The sequence below is a fragment of the Lactuca serriola genome, chromosome 9, assembly GCF_051521515.1.
Source record: "Lactuca serriola cultivar US96UC23 chromosome 9, Lser_US96UC23_V15, whole genome shotgun sequence".
Classification (NCBI taxonomy): Eukaryota; Viridiplantae; Streptophyta; class Magnoliopsida; order Asterales; family Asteraceae; genus Lactuca; species Lactuca serriola.
In genome coordinates this window covers 13750416-13771796 of record NC_136416.1, presented here as the reverse complement: position 1 = coordinate 13771796, position 21381 = coordinate 13750416, and the positions used below count along the sequence as shown (strand labels likewise).

The 21381-nt window shown below is 33.0% G+C and overlaps 2 protein-coding genes across 2 annotated transcripts; both read right to left on the bottom strand.

Annotated features, from left to right (window-relative positions):
- Positions 1–453: 453 nt before the first annotated feature.
- Positions 454–4941, bottom strand: LOC145072242 (chaperonin CPN60-2, mitochondrial). The gene is made up of 18 exons (XM_079018638.1): positions 4740–4941; positions 4617–4641; positions 4385–4516; positions 3697–3856; positions 3424–3599; positions 3225–3320; positions 2980–3084; positions 2786–2872; positions 2609–2698; positions 2427–2507; positions 2251–2319; positions 2080–2157; positions 1903–1998; positions 1731–1830; positions 1518–1621; positions 1328–1433; positions 905–983; positions 454–806 (listed from the first exon to the last, which is right to left on the bottom strand). Exons 1-18 carry the CDS (start codon positions 4775–4777, stop codon positions 698–700), a joined length of 1731 nt encoding a protein of 576 aa, XP_078874764.1. The 5' UTR covers positions 4778–4941; the 3' UTR covers positions 454–697.
- Positions 4942–11310: 6369 nt separating this feature from the next.
- On the bottom strand, positions 11311–18828 carry LOC145077014 (CLIP-associated protein-like). Its single transcript, XM_079022799.1, has 21 exons — positions 18276–18828; positions 17799–17954; positions 17647–17709; positions 17345–17413; positions 17101–17257; positions 16831–16992; positions 16623–16720; positions 16462–16536; positions 16316–16384; positions 16134–16219; positions 15938–16055; positions 15738–15836; positions 15305–15641; positions 13606–15212; positions 13431–13532; positions 12608–12712; positions 12441–12515; positions 12261–12329; positions 12105–12173; positions 11888–11989; positions 11311–11699 (listed from the first exon to the last, which is right to left on the bottom strand). The coding sequence occupies exons 1-21, from the start codon at positions 18606–18608 to the stop codon at positions 11547–11549; spliced, it is 4104 nt and encodes a 1367-aa protein (XP_078878925.1). The 5' UTR covers positions 18609–18828; the 3' UTR covers positions 11311–11546.
- Positions 18829–21381: the final 2553 nt, after the last annotated feature.

The window sequence follows — 21381 nt, the reverse complement described above, 5'->3', positions numbered from 1 at the left end:
AACGGTTCGCCGAACGTTCAGTTCATTTACAGCTCTAGTTCGTTGAGTGTCGAAGCCTGATTCAAGGCACAATCCCTGAGACGGTTCTTGTTTAGCACTACCAAAACGGGTAAAAAACTTTGGTTTTTATCCATATTTAGGTAACCATGTTTTTTTTTCGTACACATTGGAATAATAAACATGTTTGATATGTTCATAATAAGGTAATATTACCATAAATACTAGTCATATTACCTTATTTTGAACAAGTCAAACAAATTCAATGGTTAAATGTTCAGAAAAAAAAAAAAAAAAAACATGGTTACCTAAATGCGAACAAAGGCCAAAATTGGTTACCTTTCGAGGCCATTAACCCATTATATTTCTAGGCCATTAACCCTTTATATGACATCTGATTTTATTTTGGTTTTGCACATACAAGTGTTGTTGCCACAAACAAATGGAATAGGGAGATGTACAAGATTGTTTGTTTGTTTATTAGAGGAAAAATGATGATCAGTTCCGATGCATTCTCATCAAAATGATTACAAAATGTATTATAAGTAAGCAGGCAGCAAATCCGTAATAAACAAAACTCAACTCTAATGGCTCCCTCACTCAAATCAGTGATCTGAATCTGATCTAATTGAATTCATTTACTTGTACAGTTTGATAAATGCTTCAGCCCCATATATTATAAATTTTACCCCTTTTTCCTTTAATAGTCACCCATGCCCCCCATGCCTGGGCCCATTGCCGGAGCCTCCTTCTCATCCCTTGGAAGTTCAACAATCACAGCTTCTGTTGTAGTCAATAAAGAGGACACACTGCAAAGCCCAATACCCAACAGAATCAGATTCCATTTCCATTTCCATGTGAAAAAATAACATAAATTAGGAAGGGTAAAAAGGGTCAGTCATATTACCTTGCAGCATCCACTAAAGCCGTCCTGATCACCTTCAGGGGGTCAATGATTCCTTCCTTAACCATGTCTACATATTGACCTATTAATTTATTTGCAAACATAAAAAAAATAAATTAACAAAAGCCAAACCCTCCACTCATCAACAAAACAAAAGAATGATTTCCAGCCTACTTCCATTCCATTTATATAAATAACAAAAGAACATCAATCATACTTTGAAAAATCTCCCCAACCATACCATACTTTGTATTGGTATTCCAATGGCATTGCTATAACTAGGTAGAGTTTTTCAAAGTACAATGCTGTAACAGAATGCTATGTATATATAATAAACAAATCAAATCAAACTACATTTACAATTACTTTGCTTGCTATTTTTATTTTTATTATTAACAAAGAGAAAGAGAAAGAGAAAAAGAGAACCTTTAGCAGCATCATATCCAAGGTCAGGGTTATCTTGCTCCAATAGTTTCCCAACAACAACAGCACCCTCAACTCCTGCATTTGCAGCAATTGTGTACACCGGTGCCTTCACATTAAACAATAAAATGTCAGCAACAAAAATAAAACTACACTGCTAGCTGTTTTTTATTAGGAAGAAGGGGGGAATTACCTTGAGAGCATTTTGAATTATTTGAACACCAATCTTCTGATCAAAATTAGCTGTAACAAGGTTATCAAGCTCCTTTGAAGCATATAGAAGAGCAACACCACCACCTATATTATATTATATATATTTTGATATGATTAACACAATTAAACATAAATACTGTAAAATAGTACTTGAATAGTAAATAGCATGTGTGGACATGATTTAATCTTTTACCTGGCACAATTCCTTCTTCAACTGCAGCCTTTGTAGCATTTAGAGCATCAGTAACTCTATCCTTCTTCTCACCAACTTCAGCTTCACTTGCTCCTCCAATCTGACCAATCACAGCAACACATCATTTACATAACAAAATTATTTAGGAATAAAACAAAAATAAGAATCATACCTTCAAAACAGCAACGCCACCAGAAAGTTTTGCTAATCTCTCTTGGAGCTTCTCCTTATCATAATCAGAAGTGCTCAATTCAATCGATGATCTCAACTGTAAAAACACAAAATCATACATGTTAGGAAGTTCAGGTACATAAATTAAATATACTGTTAACAAGCTGCTGTAATTAACCTGTTCACATCTTTCTTCAATTCCTTTTTTGTCGCCAGCCCCATCAAGAATAACTGTGTCATCCTTTGATATTGTAACCTAAATGTATATATGTAATGTTCCAAACATTATTACCATATATATATGGGCAAGCTAGAGTTGTTGTGGTTGTAGGAAAAACAAAGTGCTTACCCTTTTGCAAGTCCCTAGCATTTCTGGTGCCATTTTATCAAGATTCATGCCAAGTTCATCAGTTATGACCTACAACAAATTTATGGAAATGGAAATAAATTTCAAATCAAAATGTATACAAAGTAGTTGAAAATATGAAAAAAAAAAAAAAAAAAAAGAAAAAAACAGAGACCCACCTCTCCTCCAGTCAGAGTTGCAAGATCCTGCAAGTTTGACTTTCGGTTCTCTCCAAAACCAGGGGCTTTAATGGCACACACCTACACAACAATATGCACTGTTAGATTGGAAGAATTATAAAAAAACAAATAAACAAACATTTGATGAAATAATTGTATAAACAGTCATAAAAAAATGATACCTTGATACCAGCACGGAGTTTGTTAAGAATGAGAGTGGCTAATGCCTCACTCTCAATATCTTCAGCAACAATCAGCAGTGATCTTTGATTCTGAAATGCATATAAGATGTGTTAAATGTGTGATTCAGAAGACAAAAGCAAGCATTTTCACTATAAGCTATTGAATAAATTCGTTACCTTCAGAGCCAATTCTAGAACTTTGACTATGGCGTTTAAGCTGGAGATTTTTTTCTCATGTATTAAAATCAAAGGGTCATCTAATTCCTGTAAAAACAGAGAGATTGTCAGTAATTAGATATATGACAACTTATTGGTAACACGAGAGGCAATCTGTAAATAATAAATGCAGTTAGAAGAATATTAATGCTTACACATTTTTGATTCTTTGTGTTGGTGATGAAGTAAGGTGATATATAGCCTCTATCCAACTTCATTCCCTCAACCACTTCCAATTCATTGTAAAGTGTTTTGCCATCCTGCAACCAATCCACGTTACATTCAAAACCATTACAGATAGAAAACATTACAAACTGGTATTCTAAGAAATATAAAAATAATATTTTGTTCAATCGCACTGGTCAGATAACTTCTGTGAAGAACTTTATGAGGTACTTACAGAAATGGTGATGACACCTTCTTTGCCAACTTTCTCCATAGCCTTGGCAATAAGTTCACCAATCTCCCTTTCTCCATTTGCTGATATTGTCCCAACCTTTTTATTAGGTCGTATAAAAAAGACATCAACTAATAAGTTAGTACTAGTAGGCTGATTGAGAGAATTATAGCTCTAATTTCCTGCAGTAAATGGAACAAACCTGTGCTATTTCTTCAGATGTACTGATCATCCTAGCTCTGCTCTTCAAGTTCGTGACAACTGAATCAACAGCCATGGTGATCCCACGTCTAAGATCCATGGCATTCATTCCAGCTGCAACTGACTTGCAGCCTTCCGAGTAAATTGCACGAGTAAGAACTGTTGCGCAGGTAGTACCTAAAACATTGTTACACCAAAGATTTAGATCATAATTCATGTGTGTCAAGAAAAAAAAATCCCTCCAAAAGAGTGAAAAAACAAAAAGAAAACTCACCATCACCAGCAGCATCGTTGGTGGCATTAGCAACCTGCTTGACAAGGCTAGCACCCACATTTTTCACCCTGTCTTTAAACTCAATACTCTTTGCCACAGTGACACCGTCCTTTGTCACCTTAGGAGCCCCATAACTTTGTTCAATGACAACATTACGTCCCTTTAAAAGATCAACAATCAGAGTTAGCTACTGTATCTGCAGCAGTGCATTATTTCGATCCTACAAAGATACAATAACCAATAAAAAGTACAACATAACTTCAATCTTCATACTGTTTTTATAACGAAACTAGATAGACCATGCAGACTGCAAATGCAGGAATCACAATATAAAAGAAGGGAAGCTATGTGTACCAGATATCATTCTCATCTCAACATATGGCACAATCTAATAACTTGTCTATGATAGACAGTTTGGGCCCACAAAGAACACAAGTAGTAAGATTGCAGTTAAAGTGTATACCATCTAGAAGGACACTATCGAGTTCGTATAGGTGTTGTCATTTCCGCAAGGAATATGCAAAAGATCCAAACGTTTAATGACCAAATATAGTAATCGAGCTTAATAAGTAAAGCTCAAGTACTTAAGAATCAGGTATTTCAATGGTGCAGTCTATTTTAGACATTGTCAATGACCATAAAAATACAAAATACAATCATCGCAAACAGAAAACGATGATAGAAAGACCTTAGGACCCATTGTGACTTTGACGGCATCGGCAAGCTCTTCAACACCTCTAAGCATCAAAGCTCTCGCTTCTACTCCAAATCTAATGTCTTTCGCAGCGTAGTTTCGGCTCCAGCTTAAATTCGAGCTAACCTGAATCACAACACACAGTAGAATTTTAAGCCTTAACCGATCTTACAAAAGATCACGGGATCATTAATGAACTACAAATACTAAAATATACAGCGTATACCTGCTGCGCATTGTTTCTGGCAATCCTGAAAATGGAAGAGCAAACAACAACAAAGTTAAATCAATGGATAAGTTTCTTGATGTAGCACATAATTCCTAGATCAAACGTTAGAATGAAACTGACCTTGATTTTGTGGCGAGATTGGCTGCTAGACGAAACATGGCGGCGGCGGAGGAGAGTATTCAGAAGAGAAAGGGCGGAATGTGAAATGGGTAGAGACTAGAGACAGAGTAGAGAGTAGAGAGAGATATTAAAATAGCAGAGGAAGAGAAGGATCCAGAAGAAATCCAGATTCGTTTTAGGGTTTAGGGTTCTACGGAAACTCGACGACTCGAATTAGACGGCGTCTATCTTCTTGTCTCGGATTGGCTGTTGGTTTCAGGATCGGAGTATTGGACACGTCAACTGTACTGGACCTGGCCCAGTACATAACTTTTTGGGCCCGTCTTCACTTGTACTGTTAAGCTAGAGCAAACGAGAAATAGTAATGGAGTTTTCAATTTTTTTGTATTATAGTGGTTTTTTTATTTATTAAACCATTGTATTTGTAAAAGTTGTCTTTTGTTAAAATAGTTTTACTAAAAAAAATTACTTATTATAACAATTGGATTTATGATGCATAAAACAAGTTGTTAAAAGGAAGTGATTTATGGGATCAACAACATTAAGATAGCGTTTTTTTTTTGTCTGCAGATCTGCGTGGCCTTTTCTGTCTGCACCGTACAGACATTAGCCTTCGCAGACTGTTTGTTTTTTTGAAGACTGCAAACCTAAAAACGTTTGTGCGCCCTCTTCTTAGCGTAGATGTGGACCAGAGTCTTCTAACATCTTCAGATATCTTCTAACCTAAAAAAACATATATATCTTTATTTTTTTCAAGTTTTTTTTTTAATTTATATTTTTTTCCAACTTTATTAATGATAAACAATTTGAAAAAAAATTACAAGACTTAAAAAAAACAAACAAAAACGTTAGACGATACAAACATGATATTTTTGACAAATTTATAAATAAATATTTATTACAATAATAGTCGTTGAAGTTGTTTATATAAATATGAAAAAAAAAATCATAATATATTCTTATATTTTTTGCCAAATTTTGTAAAATATTATTTAATACAGTATCGTCAATTTCTCAAGAAAATATTTATGGTACGTTTTTAATGGATTTAATTGAAAAAATCAAAGTTTATTTTCATCTATTTATGTATCAAATTTTTTGATCACTAATTATAATGTTTAGTTATAACTTTGCGACCAAAGTTGTTGGTTTTTATCATATATATATATATATATATATATATATATATATATATATATACGTTAATATCATTTTTATTTTTATTTTTTATACAATAATACATAAAAGTTGATCTGGATTCGTTAATTATTTATAACAAAATCATAAAAATATTAAAAAAAATCACTTTGAAGTTTAAAAAAACCAGTTTATTTAGATTTTAGTTTATTTTAGTAGTCCGCAGATGTTAAAAAAACAAACAGTCTTCTTTTTTCATACTGCAGACGTTTGGTCCACCTCTTATATTGTAGAGGTCTACAGATGTGGTCCGCAGACTGCAGACATTTTGCCTCAGAAAAAACAAACAACACCTAAATGATAATCACATCATATCCCGTAAATCAAAGAGGCAATATACAGTTTCTATTGTTCAAAATGACAGCTACACAATTAGGTGATTTCCTTCTTTAGATTATTGTAATTGTGTATAAATATTGGTGGTCCTCTGTTTGTAAGACATATGAAATAAACCCATAATTCTTTTTTATCAGTTGTAATATTTTTATTAAAAAAAAGTCATTGTTGATAATTGAATCAAGTGTCTTTAATCTTTATTATAAAAATAATTTTATCGGTTAATCATTTTCACAAAAAAATCATTGTTTCGTGTTTAGACAAATAAAAATGCTTAGAAAACATTTCATCGACAGGTTTTATGTCAACATTAAACAAGTAATACATATTTTTTTTAAATCATCCTAGTTATTTTGTTGTCTATAACGTCTTTTTCACTTGGCCTTTTTAGGCTTGGGGAAGTGGGGTGGCATAAACCGACTTACTACTATGACATGACAAGATGGCAAGTTCAAATGGCATTGAAATGTCTAGCTTAATCTAGGGGTGTGTATGGTTCGGTTATTGGTCAAAACCGAACCATAACCATTATTATTGGTTAATACATTTTGGTAGTTGTTGGGTATGGTTAATATTGATTTTGGTTAATGGTTAATATTGGTTAACCATAATGTTGAAAATAATATAAATGGCGAAAGTATATTGACATAAAAAAATAAAAACGGAATACAAAAAAGTCTTCGACGTCAATGTTTGTAACCTAGTTTATAATCCTCTTTAATAAATGAAGGTTTTTTTTTGTCACGTGTCATCTTCTCCTTCATTTTGACACTTGTCATTTTGTGAGAATTTTAGAAATTTTATTTTTTACTTGTCATTTTTAGAGATTTCCATTTTCTTAAAATAAAATTTCATAAAATTGTAATGTGGTGAAATAAAATAATCCTATTAGTTTGGTAATAAATTCTCATAAATACTTCAAACGATTTAGTTTCTTTTGTAAATTTTCAGAAGATTACATTATGTTATGTAAAGTATTCCATTATAAAATATTTCATATTTATATATTGATATTAAAATTTTATTTTTAATAAACCCGTATAATATACGGGTCTCACACCTAGTAATAGAATAAAATATGTACCTTTGATACTCAGAGTGAAATAACACATAGTCACATTCAAAATAAAAAACATTCAATAAAAATATAAAACTTTAAAAAAAATTAACATTAATAATTTCATATATTGATAATTGATATTAACATTAAAATAAAGCCAAACATTCATACATATTCAATGGGATTAAATCAAAAACTATAAAATAAAATAGTCAAACATTTATATTATGTGTTATCTGGATAGAAAAATTCAATCACTCGTGTACATTCAATGTGATTAAGTTAAAAAAATCCTTCGAATAGGTCTATAAAGTCAAAACAATATTTGATTAGGATTAACGGTGTGAGAAACGTCCATTTAGGATTATGAGTGTGAAGATTAAGCTAATTGTGAATAATGTTTATAAATTATAGAATTAGCCGATTAGGAATTACAACATTAATGAATAATCTAACTATTGGCATGATTGAAAGATTGTGTGTGTCTGCGTGATCAACCTTTGATGGTTTGATTGCTTGTTCGTCTCCTAATAAGTGAGGATTAATGAATTATATTTTTAAATTTTAATGGGTCTTAAATAAGTTTGACTATATTATTTTATATATAATCTATAATTTTTATATATTAAAATATAAAGTTAGCGGTTCGGTTAACCTATAAAACCATAACCGAACCGTTAATTACCGATTTTGAAACCGAACCAACGGTTTTTAAAATGGTTCGATTATAATGATTCAATTATATCGGTTAATTTGGTTTTGATTCGGTTTTTCGGTTATTATGTTCACCCCTAGTTTGATATCTCTTTCTCTTTTTTCCATATTATCTATTTTATTTTTTTTCTTGTCACAACGCACCACTCATTTACATATGTCAAGATGACACGAGATATGAAAAAAGTGATGTGGATAGTTCTTACCGTAGACACCACTCCCCAAGCCTTACGATGAACTTCAGTCGTACCATATGAGATCTTATCAGTGGTGAATCTAGACGAAAAAATCACATAGTTCCCAAATTAAGTAAAGCCACTAAAAAAATCAACAACACTTATGTGGGGTTGGGTCAGGTCGGATCGTGTACCTTAAAAAAACCGGATCAATCAGTTCAGCCTATTAAAACCGATCACGCCCCACCGATTAAAAATTTTAAAAAACCAATTGAAATATAAATGAAAAAAAAACATATGTTTTAATGAAAAACTAGTTGATTATTAGTATATTGATAAAACGGTGAACGGAGAGTGAGAGTCTTTGGCATGTGAGTTTCTTTTTACCAGAGCAATTTATTTATTTATTTATTGATATTTTGAAAGTGTCGATTAAGAGTGGTTAATTTTTGTTATTAATTTCATAATTTAAAATAACATATTGACCCTGGTAACTTATTTTTTTTCCTATTTTAAAATGATTTTTAAGACATTTTTTAAAAAACAAACTAAAGGTGGGTCCTTTATTTTTTCTAAGGTAGTTCCTAATTTTTTTGCAATATATATTGTGAATAAAATTGAAATTTTAAGTAGGTCCTAGGACCCACCTTGTAGCTTAGTAGCTACGCCCTGGATCTTATGACAATTTCTTTTTTTCATCATGTGATGACAATGGTATGTATGGTGGCCAAGTAGGTATGCATGCATGGCGGCCAAGTAGGCAATGGAACTCTTTTTATGTACTATCAATTTGAAGAAAAGAAAAATAAGTTATCAAATATATAGGTATTAAATAAACAAAAGAAAATGAGTTACATGTACATGTAACATTGACATTGCATCCTATGTCGATAGGTCAAATAAAACTCTAAACCAACTTAATCTTTCATGCGCACACCATTTCTAATACTCCTTTCTATCTGTTGGTTCTATCAAGTGAGGACATTATGTTTCAAGTGTTCGATCTAGTGACATCTTGACTTATGGATCATGCATGTTGAACTTTTCCATAAGTTTTGCCTTAAGATTTTAATGTGTATTTATAAACCTTTCATGTCTGTCAAACAATTATCTTTTATGTTTTATGATATTCATGGCAAAACATCTAATGCAACTCTAAAATATATTTTAAGCTTGTTATACAATATAGCTTGATGATTTCGTTTAACATGTCTCTTCGAAAATGGTCTACATTTAACAATTTGGTCCACTATTCAAAGACTATCTTTAAATAATGAATTTGTTCAAAGGAAAGTGCTTAATTTTTGTTTGTCCTTTAGATTGCAACTATCTTTAAAGGGTCCTCATTCTTCTGATGAGGGTTTTAATACCCCTCGGACAAATAATTTTTTTGACAATTATACCCTTGATTTTAATTTATAAATACTCAAGAGAGAAAAATATTTTTTTAAGCGCGCACGAAGAAATCTTCGTCTGTGTTGGTTCTACCATGTGTGATGTATGATCTTGTTAAACTTGGCTTTTATGTCTGATTTTGTTAAAATTAAATAGATAGGTCTGGTTCATTGTCCTCATCGCAGTGGCCATCACCACCCATCACTAGCCGGAAAACAACCACTCCAGTCTGATAAAGTTGCAAAAGCGAAAATTCAATCGCATCTCTGTCGTTCACCACTACATTATCCTGCAAATTAAACACCATCTCCAAATCGCGCTCAAGATCCACTTCGAAAAGTAGAAACTATAAGGAGATGGAGGTAAATAATTCCATGGTTAACCTTCCGAATCTAATGAAAGTTAATTTGGTCGGTAAAACGAAGGTTGCAAACATCAAGGTGGCCATGGAGACAAACGTTTGTTCTATTTTTGCCACGAAAAAAACCAACATCTCTTTTCGTATGGGCTTTGTCGCCATGGCAAGTTGCGCCCATTTCAACGAGGACGGTGCCGCCAAAGTTTGCCAAGTCCAAGTGGCAGGACTAGCGGTGAGGGAGTCAACGGTACTTTATGCAAAAGAAAGCGCCGTTGTCAAAAGAAGCAGATCAACATTATTCAAAATTTATGAACAATCTGTTATTGCAATGGAGATTTGGAAATGCTCGAACCGCAGCTACCATGTACATCATTAAAAGCATGCATATGTACCAACATTGAAGGAGGAAGAAGAGGGAAACCGTTTGCTTCCCCATGGGTTCGTTTGGAAACAAAAATATATATATATTTCCATCTTTTAAATATTTATAGATTAAGATCAAGGGCATAATTGTCAATACATTATTTTTTTTCAATGGAATGATGAAAACATTAAGTAGAAGAATCAGAACCCATCTATAAGTAATAAAGTTTCCAATAAATCAATTAGCCTTTTCGAACTGGTATTTTGCTAAAACATACAAATCCATAATACTCCACGATCTACATACATGTTACAATTATCTAGGTGGACAACTGTTTTATCCCTTGCATAGCAACATTTAATAGATCTTTCACACGATGCCTAAGATCAAGATATTATGACATGTTTCATCTCATCCATGTCTTTAGGCCGATTTTATATTATATAATCACCAACTAAGTCGCAGTTGAAAAGATTTATCATATATGGTTACTAACACATGTCATTGAACAAAATCGCAGTAGGTTCATCTTGCCTCCAACAAGATAGTCAATCTTGATTATCAAGCAAATGTTTGACAGGTATCTCTCAGGGTCAAGTTCAACTCACAATGGCAATAACTTTCATCCATTATTCTTTAGGAGTTTAGGCACATTCAAACAGTTTGGGCTTGGTCCTCTAGTCTTCGTACATGAAGCATTTTTTATTTATCATGCACGAACATGAAGCATTAAAAAGGTTCAGCCAAGACCAAAACAAAACAAACCACTCTACATGGAACTGGAAAATAAATGGTAGTGGACCCAAAAGTCGAACCACTCTAAACATGTTTAGAACCAACTAACTATGTCCCAAACCAAACCGAAACTGTATACATACTTATACTTATGTTAATATGTTTGTTTTAACTTGAAAGGACACCTTTAAAATAATGTGATTTCAAGTTTGAATGACAAAAAAAACACCCATACATACATTGATGACATAACTTCATTATATTATTACTGTTATGGACACAAAACAAAATTAAAAGAACACAAACAATATAATAATACCAACCCTCCAAACACTCACACAGCCAAAAAAAAAAAAAACTAAAATGATGCCAGCCCAAACTTACAAATATACAAATGAATGAACAAGAAGAACACACTGCACACACACACTCCATTTCTGAAAAAAAAAATTAAAAAATTTTGTGTTTGTGTTTAGCCCTGAATGGGAGTACCTGTCCTGGCTTGTGAAATACGGTTAGCATATATGGTAACTAATCGCAACTGTGTGCTGTTGAGCCCTTCTAAATATGGCAAGAATGCTTTTCCAAGCATTATGTAGATGTCCACCAGGCAAAACACCACAGTCTGCATGCACAAACCAATTACAATCAGTTCCAGTTATTTACTAGCGGATTCTCATGGAATTGGAATCCCAGATTCCATTCCATTGTGTGTGAGTGTGTGTGTTTGACCTTTCATAAGGGAGGGTGGAAGGAATGTGATAAATATAAATAAAAATTGTGAAAAGTATTTATATTCAGGGTGCTGCTGACCTTGCGAACATCAGCACTTTGGTTACTGAAGGCGTCAAAAAGCGCAGGCAAAAACGATGGTAATTGAGCCATTAAATCATCATGGGAGAGCCTACCCACAACCTGAAAAGTAGAAAATCCACCATGCATTATATTAATATTAGTGCATCACCCCAACACAATCCCATGATAAATTGATAATCATTGAGAGAGAAAGTAAGTACTAAGTACAAAGTACCTTTGTCAAACAATTTATACAATTAACAAGTGTTTTTTCATCTTCAGTAACCAACACCGGGACTATAACCTACAAAGGTAGATTATTAGATCATAAAAAAAATGTCACATACTAAATCACCAAAATGAACACAAGGTATGAAATGGAATAACTTACACTTAAACATCTAAAAGAATCATATTCAGACATAACAATACTCAAGCAATGCTCTGCTTCAATTGCCACCTGCATTTGATATAACAAGAATTTTTTTTAATAATATCTATCTACATTTACCACTATTATTTAAAATCCAATAACTAAATCGACCTCATTAAAACAAAAACAAAAACTCACTTTTGGGTTTGAGTCCTTGGTGACGTGTAGTAATTTTTCAACTACAATCTCAACAGAATCCTCCATCGCCTCTTTCTGTTGAAAACAGCATCACATATGATATCATAATGTAAGATATATGATTGTGAAACCGAAACAATGAGCATAAAAACATAAAAGTAATAAACCTGATTTTTTAGCATTTCAACTACTAATGAAAGAGCAAGTTCCCGGACAGATGAATCAGAGTCATCCAAAACCTCAACTACAGCCGTCAATATTTGATTGAAATACTACAAATAACACCACACAATATGTAAGTAAAATCACAACCCAATATTTGCTACTTTTGATCAACAGTCTCATCAACCCTAAAATATTTTTTATTAGGAGACATTCCTCAATTATAATTTCATATTTACTATCAAGTTTAACTATAAAATGACAGCATGTCAAATAACAGAAATACGCAAGTACACATTTTACATCAAAACATCAACTATCAAATCTAAGAATCACATTGTTCATCATAGGATCTACGTTTTACAGCATCTTACAGACATAATTATGCTAAATTAATTTCTAAAATTTCCATTTTTAATTCTACATTTTTCCAAAGTTATTCTCATAACAATAAACTGTTAAATAATATATTATTTAACTTATTTCATCTAGGTGTTACATATTCTTTAATTGCCAAGTCAAAAGTAACGTTTTTAACCGTCAAATTGGAATTTTTTTAAACAATAGTTAAAATATTTTCAAATTTTCTCCAGTTCAAAAATGTATTTTGAGTGATTTTTTATTCTTGTCATGGAATGTTAGAATGGGCACACTGGCTAGAACGAAATCAAGAATGGGACTGATTTTGATAATGAAAAAAAATTATGGGTTAAATGGATAAATTTTGTTTTTTCCACAAGGTTAAAGTTGTTCTTAAGTTTCAGTAATGCTATAGATATCAGTAAATATACAATCCATATAAACATGAAAAGAAGAAGACACGCATACCTTAGTCCATATGGATGAATCATTGACCAAAGAGGCATCAACTAATTGCTGAAGTGCCGAGCACTTGCTTGCAGCAGAATATTCATCATTTCCATTACAGATCTAAGGGGAAAATACAAGAACATGAGATTATTATGCATTAGATATTGTTCCCTTTAAACAACTTGAAACACACCTGATTAAGGATTTGAGGAATGCTTGGTCCACTATCTGCAGAAAAGTCACTCTTCAATTCTGTGAGTTTCAAAAGACTGAATTCCAATTCTGCTGCAGTCTTCTCATCATCATGATTTACACAGGGAACTGAAGAAACCTCCATACTTGGATTGCCCTCCAAAACTTCTGATCGTGTATTCCAGGATCTTACTTTATCACTTGTGGCATTAACTCCATTTGAAGTATGAATGTCCTGATACAGGTGGTCATCACTTTGTACAGAAGTCCATTTCCTACCACCATCACTATCAACAGAGCCACTAGAATACCTTCCAAACATGGGAATCTTCTTCGATACCCCAATATACCCATCTTCCGAAGAAGTCCCAACAACATCATAAGGATCATAAGAGGATATAGAACGATGTCTATCCTTCCTATAGTTCATCAAGTCCACTTCTATACGAGGTGTAAGTTGCTTAAGCGCACGCCTCAAAGAATTCTGTTCTTCAACTGATAAACTAAGAATATAATTCAAAACAGAAGTCGAATCAAAACAAGAGTACACGGATATGATACATGTTATAGCTGCCTCCTTCAGTTTTGTATTTTTATCATGAACCAAAGGCGTCAATTTAGCAAGCCATAACTTCAGAATCCCACTGTTGCCATAGCCTTCAGGGTTTGGCACATTTTTATTAAATGAAGTAACAGCAAACTCGATTACAGCAAGTTTTGCTTTGGGTGATCGTTGTTCATCTAAAGAACGAAGCAAAGCTGGCAGAAGAGAATCCACACTGTAGATTTTCCCAACAATTTCTAAAGTTGAAGAGCAAGGTTGCCTCACTGATTCTTTTGGATCAATTAATCGAGAAAAAACATGTGGTAAAATTCGCTCCATGTAACTTTCAAAAGGTTTTCGACAAGCTGGGATGAGATCTGAAAGTGTTGTGAGAGCTGCTTGTGCGATTTTATGATGAGGGTCATCTAAATGTTGGAAGAACATTTTCATGACTTTCTCAAAACTCTGTATGACTTCTTGAATTCCTCGAGGGCCTTGTTGTAATAAAGAGTGTAAGTAACTAAAAGCGGCAACTCTGGCATGCCAATCTGAATTAGAACTCAGCCCATCGGTTAAAGCATCATTGAGAGAAGATGGTCCTTCTGTAAAGGTAGGCGTGTCTGTAGAGGATAAGTGGCTATCATCAAAGCTCCTGCGTCTGTTTGCAGACATTCGTCCTGATACGTTTTTTCTTGAAAGTGGTCTTTGAAAATTAGGAACATGGTGTGAATGTGAAAGTGAATGTGGATGTGAATGTGTATCTCTATGTGGTGTGTCTATGTATTGTCTGTTTACAGACCTCCTGGCAACCCTAATGTCATTGTGATCTTCATAAGAGTTTCTTTCTGGATGTTTTTCAACTCTTCTAGCTGTGTAGGATGAATGAGATGAGAAAGTCTCGTTTGAGTGTTTGGAAGTGTCTCTTGAAGCCTGAATCTGTGACATGATGTCTGATAAAGCCAAGCCCCCATCATGATTGCTACTTCTAGAGATGCCATGGAGATTATTGGAAGCGGGAACAGCAAGAGGGAATGGCGGATCACGAGATGAAGGTGTGTCCACTCCTGTACTAGGAGTAACAAAAGAATTTTAGTCATTTAAAATTATACCAAAAAAAAAAAGTTTTTATAGTCAAAGAATGATTTAAAACTTATACCAAGATCAAGACTTGAAGATTTAGCTCTGTCGAAATCCAAACCTTTAAGCATGGTCTCAATGGCTGTAACCTTCTCTTTGCTTGAATGCAACATGCTTTCCAGACTACGCTCTGTACCCTTATTTTGTGATGATAAAAGCCCGGAGGAGAGAGAGGTTACAGAAGAAGGTAAGGTTGTGCTTGTGCTTCTATCCATGGCAACTATGGCTGAAGTTCCATATCCAGGTGGATTTGAAGGAGTGGAAATGTGGGTGTTAAGTGACACTTGTGGATTTCTGTCACGAAGCAAGGGTGAAGCTTGCCTCCTGTGCATACCTCCATCTTCATCGTTTATTATCTACGCAAACAATAATATCTAGTTAGAAAAACAATTTTTTGTATAATAATCCAGAAAAGTACAATAATAAAAAAATTCAAATTTAAAACCACGAACCCTTTGAATAACAGGATCAAATAGTGAAAACAGCCGACGGGAACGATCAGGCCATGTTCTGGAGAACATTCTGTAGCAAGCTCTAGCAGTTGCTCTCACCTGTTGTCATTACAAGTTAATCACTATATTGTAATAATAATGATAAGAGTATATAATATCACAAAAATAATAATAATAAAAGCATTTCATTTCTTTCATACCTCACTCATTGCATCACCAACACAACATTTGATAAGGTCTTCATAAAGATCTGCTGAACGTTGTATCTCAGGGGCATCAGCCCAATATTCCAATATCAACAAAGCATACTCACAACATCTGCAGATATTTAAAAGAGATTGTAATGAATGTAATATGGAAGTGTCTGAAACTATAATTGAAATAATAAATTCAAACCTGGCGCGAAGTATTGAGCTCCGGTCATGTTTTGCAGTGTCAGCAATGCGTGGTAGTACACGGGAAACTTTGCAGTTACGCAACATCTGTAAACAGAATTGAAAACTTTAACGAATTATATTTGAAAATGTAAAAAAAAAAAAAAAAATGAAACAAATCAAAACAACTAAAACTAAAATTACCGTTTTTATGCAGTTATCTGCTGACTCTGCGATTACAAGTACTGTTATCACAACAAGCTTGAAAAGGACCTAATAGTAAACTTAAGGGTCAGTAAAACATTTGGCATGTTAGGATGTCAATGGTATAAAGATAATTTTGTACTCACAGGGATGAACATCTCTGCACATGCCTCAAAATCTCCCAGCAGCTCTTTGGATAGAAAGTTTAATAAGTGGCAAGCCTAGCAAAAGTTGTAAAATGCATAAACTATTAAGAACTTGAAATTTTCTTTTTAAAGTTTTCAGACATATTAAAGAGTTTGGATACCTGTTTAACTATGCTAGATCTTCTATCAGCTAACTGTGTGCTTAAGGGACCAACAAGCTGCTTTAGAAGTCCACGAAAACATGAATAATCAATCGCACCTGATGTGATACATGGTATGTGAGATAAATCAAACTGCATAATAGTCTATTATCTACCACAAAGAGTTGTACAAAATCATATAAGAAATGAAATTATACAATATACATACCTCCAATGACAAGGCCCTCTATCCTTTGCATGGCACCAATGCGGATGGACCAATCTTTTTCGGGAACAAGAATTGAAGAAATCTTCTCAAATTCCCGAATCAGCTCCTTCTCTGAGTACACTTTGATTGGGTCTACTGGCTTTTCATTGACATCACTTTCACCTGTGATGGAGATATATTGATAGTCAATACTACTGATATAAATGACACAGAAGTCAAAAAGAAATGAAGAAAATATCTAATATGTTTCAAGGAAAAAATAAACTTAACCTGAAAAAAGAGAGACTTCGCGAGAGGAGCTTTTGGCCTTTGGGCTGCTTCTTTTGGGATTATGATTAGAGAGTTTTGCATCTGCAGGAGCGTGACGTCCATTTGAAGGATGATGTTTTGGTTCAATTCTCTCTAGTCTGGCATTTATATCTTTTACCTATTGATTAAATTCAAGTCAGAGAAGGAAATTAAGCTCAAGAGCTGAAAATTGAATGACATTGCATGCTAGTAGTAACATAATCACCATTGATGATGGAAGCTGATGCCGATGAAGTTCTTCACGAAACTGAGACCCAATTTGAGCATACATCTCCTGCAGCCACAGAGATAAAAGGAAATAATATTAATAATCAGTCAAAAAAGGATTACAGTATTACAACACAAGCAAAGCCCTAGGTTGGAAACTGGATTGCCAAAAAGTTTCAGGACACTAACTAAGAAGAAAGATGATGCATCAAATGTAAACTTCATCATATAAAACCTCATGAGAATATGCCTTGGATAGAAAATATTTGTATAAACAGCTAGACCATGCCCCTTACTAACCTCTATACATAAAATAGCAGCTTCTCGGACTGCTGGATTAGGGTCATATAGCATCTGTAATATCTGATCATTTGAAGACAGGGGGACACAGTAAGTATTACAATTTCCAGTAACATAACATAGGATTTATAAAACACTTGCAAATGACATACAGGAGGCAGAATGGCACGTTGAAGTGGTAGTTCGGTAGATGCAAAAAGATTAATCGCAGTTGTAACAGTTTTTGCAAACTCCTCTCGAACTCTCCAACTTTTGTGAGTCCAAGCATTGGATCCAGCTCTCTCTACAATGAGGGTTGGAGAAGAAACCTGCACCATCAATAGAGACAGACTAGTAAGCTTACCTGATGTAATTTTCCCTTTCCTTTTTTCTTCAAAAAATTATCTAAAATATAAGATAGCATCCACCAGCAATCGTAAAATCACTCAGAGAAATAAAGTAGAAACTGCAAGATCACAGAGAGAAGGCAGTTCGAATGCACCCACCATCAACGAACAAGAGAATGTGAAAATGCATTTCGTTTTCAAATAGGGAATAACATAAACTTCCCATAAAGATTCAAATTTCGATAAGAAACGGTCAATGTTGACTCGAAATTGACAGCAAATTTACAGACGCCGGCACAGTACCTGCATGAGAGTGATCAATAGGCGTCGAGAAGCATCGCGAACGGGTTGTTTCCCATCACCAAGGCGCTCAACGGTTGCAGGAACTAAAGTATTCAAATGAAGCTTAAAGTGATCACCAGATAGGACCGCAGCGGAATCGAGAGCCTGTAAACCGCCTTGAGAAACCCTAAAATTATTGTCTTTCAAGAGATCCACGCAACAATCGACGAGAGACGTGACCTCCGACGACGATAGGCTCTTCCTCGATGCTTCTAGAAGTTCGAGTAGCCGTTCTACTCCGGCCATTCTCTCTTTCGTATCCTTGGCACGTGCCATTTCTAGCGCCTCCTCCATTTCGCGGGGGTTGAACTACAGACACTGATCTGATCAGATCTGTCACGAATTTGTCACGGGATATGGCGGTGGCTGAGCAGCCGGAAACGGTGGTTGGTGTGATGTTGACAGTTGGCGGTTGTAAGATTGACGGAGCGGATGTAATCGTCGGAGTATTTTACCGGTGCGACTGACATATGCGTTTTGTAGTATTATGGTACAGCTAGCAGCAACTTCCCAACGACACTTTCCCAATTTTCTATCTAGTGGCCCACATTATTTGATAATCTTATCTAGCAATTAACGAAGTAATTAGAGTTCGAACTCGTTAAGCTCTGGCTTAATACAACAAGACAAAACAGCAAAAATGGTCCTTATGGTTTTATTTTAGGTGGTTTAGGTCCAAATCTTTAAAAAGTTGTAGATTTGTCATTTCTAACAAGTTTTATTCTGGTTTTAGTTTCTTTTCCGTTAACTTTAACAACATGACTGTTAAGTTTTTTAAAATAACTATTTTACCCTCAAAAACCATTTCTGCAACTAGACTACAAGAACCATTTCTACATATCTTATTTTATTTTTATTGAATTATTCTATATATTAATAAATATGATTTTTAATATGTATTGTTTATGTACTAATAAATATTGTTTTATTAAATTATTAACTTTTTTTAATTAAATTTTTTTAATTTCTTTGATATCAGATATTTTAACTAGATAATTATATGTGAATAAATGTTATTTTTAATATATAGTATTTATATATTAATAAATATTATTGTATTGGATTATTAATTTATTTTAGTTAATTTTTTTATTGGAGTAATTATTTTTTATTAGAGTAATTCTTTTGTATTGGATTATTATATATTAACAAATATTATTTTTAATTTATAATAGTTATAACTTAATAAATATTACATTATCATGTTATTAATTTCTTTTAATTAATTTTTTAATTTCTTTTTTTGGATTAATTCTTTTTTATTGGAATATTACTTTTAAAATATTATTTTTTATATAATAAATATTATTTTGGTTTATTATTAGTTTATTAGTTTATTTTTAATGTATACTATTAATTATTTTTAATTTTATTAGTTCCACCACAAAGTCGCTACGCGAAAGCGTTGCCTCTCATCATCGAAAATCGTCAGGATCATCACAAAACATTTTCATCGGAGGTCGGACAGAAACCCACCAACATTTTTCAACCAATGATGACGGTAATCACCTGCGACAACACCATTATCATCACCCGATCAACAACACCATTTTTATTGTTTATACGAGTTTGTTGCACATTGTGTGGGAAATGGAGGATTCTAGTGGATCGTAAAGAGGTTGTCGTAGATGGTTATTAGGGATGTTAGGTGGAAAAAATTAGTAGCGTTTACGTCGGACCTCCGATGAAGGTTTTTGGCAGTGATCACAACGATTTTCGTTGATGAGCAAGCGGCATTTTTACATATTCCGACAACTTCGTGGTGGAACTAATAAAATTAAAAAGAATTAACATTATACAACATAAATAAATTAATAATATAATTAATAATATTTATTATATAAAAATAATAAATTAAAAGTAATATTCCAATAAAACAGAATTAAAAAATAAACTTAAAAATAATAATAATCTGATGATAATGTGTATACTTATTAGAATATAAATATTATAAATTAAAAATAATATTTATTAATATATAATAAATCAATAAAAAATTATTCTAATAAAAAAATAACTAAAATAAATTAATAATCTAATATAATAATATTTATTAATTTATAAATATAATATATTAAAAATAATATTTATTTATATATAATTATCAATTAAAATATCCGATAACAAAGAAATTTAAAAAAAAATAATTAAAAGAAATTTATAATCTAATAAGATAATGTTTATTAATATATATTATATATTAAAAATAACATTTATTCATATATAATAAAAAAAATAAAAATAAGATATGTATTAATGGTCCTTATAGTTTGGTTGTGGAAATGGTCCTTAAGGGTGAAATAGTCATTTTAAAAAAAAAAATTAACAGTCAATTGTTAAAGTCAACGGAATGAAACTTGTACTTGTTAAAAATGACAAAATCTACAATTTTTCAAAGGTTTAGACCTTTACCACATAAAATGATAAACCACAATGACTATTTTTGTAGTTTTGTTTTAATAATTTTTTAGCTTCGACACAAATGTTTGATATTATAGTAAAATTACACGAATTGTAATGTATGTGTTAGGCCAAATTTATTTTGAAAATATTTATAATGACGGATTTGTCTTTATTCTTTTCTTTTTATTTTTTTATGCACCTTGTTATGCATCCTAAATTAGACAAACATCATTTTTTTTCTTTTTTTTTCATTTTGATTCCAAATAATCATCGTTGGAACCAAAAATGTCCGCTAGTGCACGATCATCTTCTTCGATGGCTTTTGGACCTCCGACGACACCTTTTTGTTGTCGCACCACCATCTTCACATCACCTATTGTTCAAAGCATAAACCAAGTTTTTTTTTAGTTGAGATTCATTCTTCGTTAGGGCTCGTGATATCTTTTATCTTAGATTCGACATCAGTAAGGGTGGGCGGTCATCAGCGCGGGGTGACTTCCTCAATCATTTTTGGGATGCGAAGAGTCCAGTCAGGATCGTCTAGTTCGGTAAAAGAGATAGTAAGGAATAATTTTGATGACGAGATCCAATTTAAGTGGGAAAGAGTTGTAACACCCAAAAATTTGAGGAGCAACTTTGGGTTTAAATCACTTTTTGAGGATTG

Excerpts from the sequence above, each read along its gene's own strand:
- LOC145077014 (XM_079022799.1), bottom strand. The coding sequence starts at position 18,608 with ATGGAGGAGGCGCTAGAAATGGCACGTGCCAAGGATACGAAAGAGAGA. Across the intron at positions 13,533-13,605 it reads TTCCTCAAATCCTTAATCAG|ATCTGTAATGGAAATGATGA; the intron begins GTGTGTTTCAAG and ends TTTTCCCCTTAG. Across the intron at positions 11,700-11,887 it reads AAAGTGCTGATGTTCGCAAG|ACTGTGGTGTTTTGCCTGGT; the intron begins GTCAGCAGCACC and ends TTGTGCATGCAG.
- LOC145072242 (XM_079018638.1), bottom strand. The coding sequence starts at position 4,777 with ATGTTTCGTCTAGCAGCCAATCTCGCCACAAAATCAAG. Across the intron at positions 3,321-3,423 it reads CATCTGAAGAAATAGCACAG|GTTGGGACAATATCAGCAAA; the intron begins GTTTGTTCCATT and ends CCTAATAAAAAG. Across the intron at positions 3,085-3,224 it reads AAGGTGTCATCACCATTTCT|GATGGCAAAACACTTTACAA; the intron begins GTAAGTACCTCA and ends GATTGGTTGCAG.